The sequence below is a fragment of the Heliconius melpomene genome, chromosome 13, assembly GCF_056956725.1.
Source record: "Heliconius melpomene rosina isolate 202511_hmr_F chromosome 13, ASM5695672v1, whole genome shotgun sequence".
In the NCBI taxonomy this organism is placed as follows: domain Eukaryota; kingdom Metazoa; phylum Arthropoda; class Insecta; order Lepidoptera; family Nymphalidae; genus Heliconius; species Heliconius melpomene.
In genome coordinates this window covers 1,332,139-1,341,433 of record NC_140401.1, presented here as the reverse complement: position 1 = coordinate 1,341,433, position 9,295 = coordinate 1,332,139, and the positions used below count along the sequence as shown (strand labels likewise).

Sequence of the window (9,295 nt, the reverse complement as noted above, 5' to 3'; positions counted from 1 at the left end):
TTGGTTTTGATAAGGCAAAAATCGGCATTGCGATTCGTTCACTAATCACGCAATGTCTCGCCTCCGGACTAAATATGGAGAACTGTGTGATAGTAGGTAGAGAACCTATCTGCCTCTACCCTTCTAAGAATGTGGTGAAAATAAATAAGTGTATGAAGTCATGTTCATAATTTAAGTAATTTTATTGATATTTGCATCTTTATTTGTTTTCATATAGGCCATAATCAAAATTATAAAGTTTATGTTATTTCTGTAATTGATTTCTGTAATTGCCTATTTGAAGAGCTGGTTGGGAATAAACCTTCCCTGGTTTCTCCATTCATCCTATAAAGATGACATTTCAACAATAGATTTGACTGGTGATGATTCGGTGTTTTCCAAGCCAGTTCTTAATAGTAAAAATAAATTTAAAAAATACATTAAAATAAATAAATATATTAAAAAAACAGCAACTATTAAAAACAAAAGATATTTGTAACAATTACACCAAATTAGCCGCTGAAAGAAAGAACTTAAAAAATAACTTTAATAAATTTTCTGAAAATAAGTATGTTAAATAAAAAGTTATTACGCGAAGTTGTGGTGAGTTCATTACAGTTGGAGATTGAAACATTGCATAATAAATTAAAAACCATTTCTGATAAATTTGAATGTGCTCAGAAACAAATTGCAGAGCCCTCGTCTTCTATGGACGAGCTCCTTAAGATGTGTAGTTATAATTCAGGGCGCTTTGAGCCACTCACTAAGAATCATTCATTCATCATCATCTAATGCTCTCTGTCCTAATACAATTTTAATTATTTTGATCGGGGGAAGGGGAAATGTAAATAAAAAAGAAGTACAAGACTATCATCTATAACTGATGAATTTAAATGTAAAAAAATAATATGTTCACATTTATATGAGAAAGTTGCTACAAGAAAATGATATAAGATTTAATTTAAATAATATATTAGTATGTTAGTCCAGTGTGCTTTCGTCCATGAAACTCACTGGAAGGGCAATAAGTCCCGTAACATCGGACAGGGTTACCGGCTTGAATGGTGAACCCCTAGATCCTGTCGACTCTACGGTATTTTTCGGTATCACCATAGACTTCAAATTACAGTTGGGACCCCATGTTGATGACCCTCAGCAGCTTTCGCGGTTAATAAAATTAGACCATTAACTGACGTGGAAACGGCTCGACCTCCGCGATATTATGTCCTATGGGATTTTACTTTGGGGTAATGCAGCCGGTATTCAACCAATATTTGTCCTGCAGAAGCGAGCTGTTCGTGCAATCTATAACTAAAGACTCCTTAAGGCAAAAGTTTAAAGAAATCAATATATTGACAGTTGCAACTCAATATATTTTTGAAAATGTTAAGAAAAACATTAATGATTTTAGCAAAATTGGGAATGTACATAATATTAATACTAGAAATAGACTTAAACTTAGTGCACCTGTGACTTGATTGCATCGAATCCGTAATTCATTTATAGGACAATGTGTACGCTTTTACAACAGGATGCCAGAAACCGTCAGAGAATTTTCTATATCACGATTTAAAAAAACTGTGAAAAGAGGTTTGTGTGTTAAAGGTTATTACTGTTATTATTAAATTAATGATAACATGCCTTGGGAATGAAATGCTCGCTCCAGTCTGTTTCAAAAGATCGTTGTCACAAATAATTAAATATGTATTTGTTCAAAATTTTTAAAAAATAAGTCCCGCTGAGTTTTTTGCGCCGGTTCTTCTCAGGTCTGAGGCACTAACTTTTGTGAACTGGTGGTAAATTATTTGACGTTCAAAAAATAAAGAAACTTTTTATTTTGAATAAAAATATTTGAATTTGAATTTGAGACGGCCTAGAGGCGGTCCATAATTAACAGCTTTGTTCTTTGCCCACTAAAATTATCTTTTTAAATTTAAGGATTTGTAATAAAACTAAATATTTTCTCATAATAAATATTATTTCAACATTCTGTGCTCTAGCCTAGTAATTTACAACAAGTATGCGGCCGCTGAAAACGAATAAAATAATATTTACAGAGAACTTTACTAAAAATACAATATAATATAAAGTACCGCTAACTTTCTAGCAGTACAAAGAATAGTAACATTAATTGGATCTAAATCACCATTACCCAAACTTGATTATCAACAAGTTATAATACATTATGTGAAAGTGATGATAATTCTGCATAAAAAATTATATATAATGTATTAAAGTCATGGTAAAACAAGTCAACATAATAGATGTAATGATAATTAATTTCGTACAAGACATTTTGCATTAAGTCACTAGTAAAAATAATAATTAACATACAAAAAATATAAACAAAAAAACAACAAAAAATTCGCGGTTACTATGAATACTACAACCAAATCCAAGTGTAAGGTTTAATGGCGAAAATATAAAATGACCTTAACAAAAATTAAATTAAAATAAAAACAAATCAGTGTCAGTGTATATTTCATTTAGTTACAATCGAATTTATACTATCTTAACATATAACATTATAGAGGTGAGTGTTACTAAAATTACATTACGTTGATTTTTTTCTATTATATACATAAACTGGTGAAACTAGTGTCAAGTTATTCCTTTCTTTATTCTTTACCCTTACAGAATGTAAGAGATAGCATTTTTTTAATTTGTAACCATAGCATTTATAGTAATTACTATGTTATTTATAGAAAAAATAACTTTCTGTTTTAATATATATATATAGAATAAAATATATAATATTCGTAATGTAAACCTAGTAAGCGATATGTCCAAACCAATGAGGTGATTGCAGGTTCCAATTAACAAAATATTTTGATTGACAATTTTCTTTGGTACTTATTTTAAGCCAACATTTGTTACAATGCTAGCATTAAACTAAGCTCATTTTTTTTTTATTATTTGTCACAACACTGTATGTAGTGAAAGATTTTTGGTTTGTAGTAATTCTTAAGAGTTCATGAAAATCTGATTCAACAAGTCGATAAATAAGAGATTGGACGGATTCTAACAAGATAAAAAAATAAATAATATAGATGTCGACATTTGTTTAAATATTTTAATTTAGAAATATATAACAAAAAATAATTAAAAATATTGTTAAAATTTATATATAAATATAAAGAAGTTATACAGAAAATGTTAGTACAACTAACATACATGATACAATTTCAATTTTTTTTTTTAAAACCAATATACAAACAAAATCTAAATATTCAAACAACTATCAACATCCTGACAAAAATGTTCACTCAATTTCAAAACTAAAAACAAATACCGTGTGTGACATTGTATACTATTTATTGTAACAATAAACCATGGGCCAATTTACTATATATAGTTATATAATATTATTATTTTATATTCACTGCACCTGAAAAAGTGTTGAAAACTAATTTTTGGTTTTCCTTCCATTTCATATATGCATTTAGTGCAATAAAGAATATAATATAACATGGTATCCGCATATTAGTGGTAGTTTCTCTATAGTGCAAGTGCAGCAGACCGCTTATCTCTACTCTTATTCCTTGCTACCGTCCTAGCTTTACACGCAGCAGCATTCTGCAAGTTCCTCTGCAGCTTATTCAGCTTGGCTTGAGCGTGTCCAGGGGTTGGTGGGGGTTCGTTCAGGCCCAGTGCAGCTCTTAGTGGTGGGCTGTGCGGTGCTAGGGCTACGAGTCCGGCGCTCAACGCCGCGGCCATAGCTCCATATACAGCACGAGACCCCCATCCGTCTAGCACTATTGATTCCACGCCTATACGTACTTTCAATTCTTCTACTGTGCCTTCTTCGAAATATCTGCATATTAAGAAACAATTTATGTAGATATATAATTAAACTATTTATGTCTATAACATATATTTGTTTAATTTATGAGTCAATCAAATAAAACAAACATTACATGTTATGGAAAGTTTAACAAAGTACAATAGGAATAGCAGCCTTTAAATTTATAAAGATTAGGCCATAATTTTTTTGCAAAATATTCATAAAATTTCTTCCATAAATAAAATTTTAAATATTTTTCCACTTATATAAATACATACCTCAGTATATCCCTAAACGTAGCTCTCTGCAATTTTCTATCCCTTTTAGCCCTGTACTTATGAGAGTCACGCGTCAACTGTTGCAAACGGACCAACAAATCATCATATTCTGGCCAATGATCATCATCAGTCCTTTCATGAGCTGATACCAGGGCACCACCGGCTGACAGACGCACTTCTAGACTGCATGCATTCAGGAGATCAGCTAAACGTGATATTGATGGTTGTTTTTCCGTCAGTAAGGCTTTCGCGTGGTGAGGTTCGAGTAGCAACAATAGTAGTGCCCAAGCGTCTAAGGCAGCTGCGTGCCATGTGCCTTCTTCTACTGCTGAACCGGACACTTTGACTGTCCCGTCACCCTGGAATATGTAACAGTTTATGTTAAATTATTAATAATAACTATTTTATATATAAATAAGTATTATTACTTAATTAAACGTTTAATTATATTAAATTATGTTATTGTCTTCTTTATTAAAAAATTTAAAACAGTGCCTGTATTTATATATGCAATATAAGCCAAAACTACCACCACACAATTCACACAACTCAATAAAATCTTAAATTTTAGTCTTTTTATTTCACAAACAAAACAATACTAAATCACTTAGTATGAACACTGAACACTAGGCAACTCTGCCTATCCTACCATAAATAACATGTAAAGTTACAAAATCAACATCAAACATTCCCCTAAGAATCAAATCTACACCCATTAAATAGAATCTCTCTTCAACTTTGTCAAGCATGTTTCATAAAAATAGATAAATAATGTCACATTTAGTCAGTTGGTCATTGCTCTACAGTATGACCTTGAAAAGCTTGATATTTTCCTTCCGCGTCACGGCGCTTTGTTTAGACATAATATTTTACGCGTGGAAATTTTGTTCTAAAAGTTATAGCGTGTATATATATATCCTTATATAATGTATGTATATTGATCCATTTCATTACACAATAGCTGCTAAATGGCAAATATTTGCACTAAATCTTAGATAGACATAATGTCACAATAATATCGTGTTCTTGTTTGAGTAGGTAATTGGGATTTTATGTCTTTTGGCTATGATTTATTATATTTATGAGGCCAGTCGTGACATAGGAGCACAAGCATGCAAATTTAAACTTAATAAAGAATAATTTAATTTCATCACTAGAGTGAGGAAATTAAAGTATTAGTGTCAAGCCAAAGCGTGTCCTAAAGATCCGCCACTCAACAAGCAATTATTACAAAGTAAGCATTACAAAGCAATATTAGGAACAGTGTCTCTAAGTGGGAATGTAACAAAGCTAAAAAAATTAACCTTAAGATAACTGCCGCTGAATATTGTTTCATACATCTTCATGATCTCCAGTATTTCTGTGAGGTCTTCCTCTAGAAGATAGCAAAGTACTGCTAGAGATGAACAACACTGGAAAGAGCAAACAATTATACTACATATTATTTTTTATATTCACTGATAGTTAACATTTTTATATAATTTTCAATTTGTACAGCCTTTCATGGCTAAATATTTGGGCTGTTATATCTTATACAAATATAAAAAAATATTTAGTTTATTGTACAAAAAATATAAAAAATGATTGTCAAAACAGAGAGATATACATTAAATAAAAAAAATCCTATAGTTCTACTTAGAATTCAATATTATATATTTCTTTCATTTGTCACGACAACCTAGGCTTTAGAGATATTTTTAAATACATCATGTTTCGATGGTATGTTTATATAGCACAATTGTTGTGACAAGAATTCAAACCTGCTAATATTACATAATTTTCTTTACTTTCTTCGTAAATATAATGTCAGGAGACTGCTTTCAGCTTAAATTCAAGACATTTAAGTGGTAATTAACGTTACATTCAATGGCTGCAACACAATTCCCACTAATGCGGTCATTATCAAACATATCTAATTGTTGTACATTTTTGTTGTTATTTTAGTCTCTAATAAAGATTTTTATTAATTTATTTAATTTAAAATATTCACACTGTGATTTGTATATTGTAGCAAAAAAAATTATTCTCTTGAATAGATACATGATGTTTTTCTACAATACAATATAATTACCTCAGTGCGTGTTTCAAGTGAAGCAGTTTTGTCTACGGCGGCTGCGGCAAGTGCCGGCCGGACTTCAGCCATAAACTCCTCTGTGCCTTCTTCACCAATCTAAAATATTTATTATTTTAAAATTATTTCATTAAGTATTAGTTTATTAAGATATAGTTTATAAATTTACTTGTTTCACAAGTTTTCTTTAAAATAATAAAGATTTATTTATATCAAACACTATTGCCGTGATAAAAAAAACATTAAAACTTTTTATATTAAATTAAAATGAAAAATAATGACATTAGTATTTACCTGTAAAGCTAAAATAGGTGCAACAGCAGCTGCTGCTTTTCTCTCTCCATCTTTGCCTCGTCTCAAAGCCCTAGTAACATGATCAGCGAGAGTCACCCGTTGGCTGCTCAATAGATGTGCTAAATAGCGTCTTTGTAATAAATTCCTGAGAGACACTAAAGCCGCTGCTCTAGCTGCATTAGCTCTTGCACTTAAAGCATCAATAGTTTCTAGAACTTTCTCTTCAATTTTTTCTTGGATTTCATTTTCTGTAATTAGTTGCCATTGTTAATTGATTAAGCTTACATTTGCAAATGGTAAATTTTGACAAAAATATTAATGATATAAATTTTATTAGGGTAATTCTGAAGCAAGCTTCAGCAAGTATTTAATAATTAATATTATGTAACTTAGGTTTCTATTTGGTTATTATTAGAAGTGCCAATTTTTTTAATTATCCAAATGAACCATAAGAAAAACAAATTTTTAAAGTACATGCAGATTATTTTTATATATGTATATTTTTTTTCATAAATGTATCATTAAACATGAGTAATAGTACTTAATATTGCATCTCCTTAAATGTAATCATTTTCCAGAGTGCGGACCGAGTCCACAAACATCAAAGTTATTGTCAGGCCCATGTGCCTAATAATAAGGATAAATGCAATAGTTAATCAACATAATTATAAAGTATTTGGGTTATATATATTGGGATGTTCATTTAAAAACAATCATGTAGATAAGAGACTTGTACCCCCACTAAGACTACAATATATTGAGATTACTGACTACAATTTCACTTTTTTAAACAATTTTGTAATAAAAATTAATGTTTTGATAGATAGGTTTATTTTGATTAAAATAAGCATATCTTTTTATTTGACTTTGACATTGTATATTTTTATCTTTCTATATATTATATTTATTTTGTTTTTTTTTTTGTTTCAGTTATCGATAGGTAATTGACAAACACAAGCACAACAAAGTAAGATATCAATTGTATTTTTTATAGCTTCATGCTACAGCATCCTGATATTTTCACTTTCAGCCCACTTTTTAAAACATTTCGTCTTGTTTTCAGTAAGAGAAAAAGAATATAATGCATTCCTCCCAAGTGAGAATTGGACCTTTAGCTGTAGTGTTTATAGTCAGATACTATGCCACTGCACTGCAATGACCCTCATTTGATTATCAATGTTAAATAATAGCCTCCAATTAATGAGTTATTAATATATGACCTACCTGCATCATCATGGTTACTTCTAAGATCTGACTGTCCAGAAGTTTCTGAATAGTTGTCATTAGTCATATCTATGCCAGCATCTTCATCAGATGAGTAAGGAACTTCAGTTCTTCTGTGCTCTGCAATTTTATTTTTAATTTAAGCATTGATATGGTAAACTGATTTTTAAATATCTAATACATTCTCCTATGTACATTATTAATTATTTGTTGTTTATATTATATTATATATGTAGTATAACATTGAAGTATAATGATTATTTCTAGAATATTGTGTCTAAGATAAACCAAAATATCGTTATATTATAATATTATGTCATATTTCTTAGACAACATATTACTTTTAAAGGTTCTTTGCAACACCATTTTATTACCTAACACAAACATATGGTAAACAATACAATATTATGTAATTTTGAGCTGATTAGTAGCTCTGGTATTTCCAAGGCCAATTATTTATTAGAATGTTATAAGCATTCTTAAAACTAAGACAGGTTGTTCGCATGTGGGTTTCAATTAGTGATTGTATGAAAGTGTTACATCGTGAAGAGGAAGTGGTCTTAAAGCCTGATAGGACATACGTCCAAACATATGGAATTGCGAAGCTATTTGAAGTTTAAACGAACAAATGTACGTGGACCTGTCATAAATGCGAGCGGAGACGGCGACCACAAGGTCGCCGCGTGATATCATCTTGGCAAATTTTAGCAACGACACTTTATTGTAATTAAATACTGATCGTAATAATAAATTAATCCACTGTATGCTCACCGTATTTTCCCTTTTTCTTTCCTTTAGGCATGGTGATAGTGGTTTCTGGAAAGCTACTTATATTAAAATTAAAAATATTCACTATTAAATTAACTACGTTTCTCACTTAATCAAGACGGAGAAAAGTTCAATATATCAGTTCTTATAGAATGATTTGGGCACCAAATACAACATAAAACTAAAATTTCAGAAAAACTTCTTAACATGTTTAACCGTGTAACATGCACCGCTTATATGAGCAATGCTATCTGACAACTTGTCATATAAGGGGTAGGCTGCGGCGGGGTTTTTCCGCCATTTTGCGCGCCATGTTGATCAGTGTTTACTTGCGACTTTTTCTAATTTACTCAGAATATCAATACCAATTTCCAAATATTGCTAAAATATAAGGTTTTTTTTTAAAAAAATGTTAAGATTTCTTCATAAAAAAATTTGGCTCCCTTATTATAAGTTTATTAGAAAAATATTAGTGTAAAAAAATATATTTTTATGTAACAGTAATAACGTTTTCCCTTATATTTTCTATCTGGCAGCATTTTATTTTCTTAATCATGGTGCAATAGTATGAAATTAAAATGCCAAAAAACCAAGTGGTATATACGGCTGTAGTCTATACTCTATAAATATTATACTTTGTATAGATATGTGTGAATCAGTATGCAAAAGAACCTTAGTTTCATAATGTTTAACAACAAAAATGACCTTCTTTATTTCATAATACGTACTGATATTATAAAATAGTTATTGTGGAAAACAATATTTCTATTATATTTATTTAAAAAAATAAATTATATAGTTCTTTATATTGTAACTAGCGACCCTCTTGCGGCTTCGCCCGCTTTTACTACTGGATTATTCATATAATGTATGTTTGCAAAGCACTTAAGATAATGT

General features: G+C 30.1%; 1 protein-coding gene across 1 annotated transcript; it reads right to left on the bottom strand.

Annotated features, from left to right (window-relative positions):
* Nucleotides 1-1,938: 1,938 nt before the first annotated feature.
* Nucleotides 1,939-8,709, bottom strand: Ifrd1 (Interferon-related developmental regulator 1). Its single transcript, XM_085195755.1, has 7 exons — nucleotides 8,402-8,709; nucleotides 7,631-7,750; nucleotides 6,407-6,654; nucleotides 6,113-6,211; nucleotides 5,346-5,453; nucleotides 4,042-4,400; nucleotides 1,939-3,793 (listed from the first exon to the last, which is right to left on the bottom strand). Exons 1-7 carry the CDS (start codon nucleotides 8,430-8,432, stop codon nucleotides 3,478-3,480), a joined length of 1,281 nt encoding a protein of 426 aa, XP_085051881.1. The 5' UTR covers nucleotides 8,433-8,709; the 3' UTR covers nucleotides 1,939-3,477.
* Nucleotides 8,710-9,295: the final 586 nt, after the last annotated feature.

Excerpts from the sequence above, each read along its gene's own strand:
- Ifrd1 (XM_085195755.1), bottom strand. The coding sequence starts at position 8,432 with ATGCCTAAAGGAAAGAAAAAGGGAAAATACG. Across the intron at positions 7,751-8,401 it reads AAAGAAAAAGGGAAAATACG|AGCACAGAAGAACTGAAGTT; the intron begins GTGAGCATACAG and ends ATAAAATTGCAG. Across the intron at positions 5,454-6,112 it reads CACTTGAAACACGCACTGAG|TGTTGTTCATCTCTAGCAGT; the intron begins GTAATTATATTG and ends TGCTCTTTCCAG.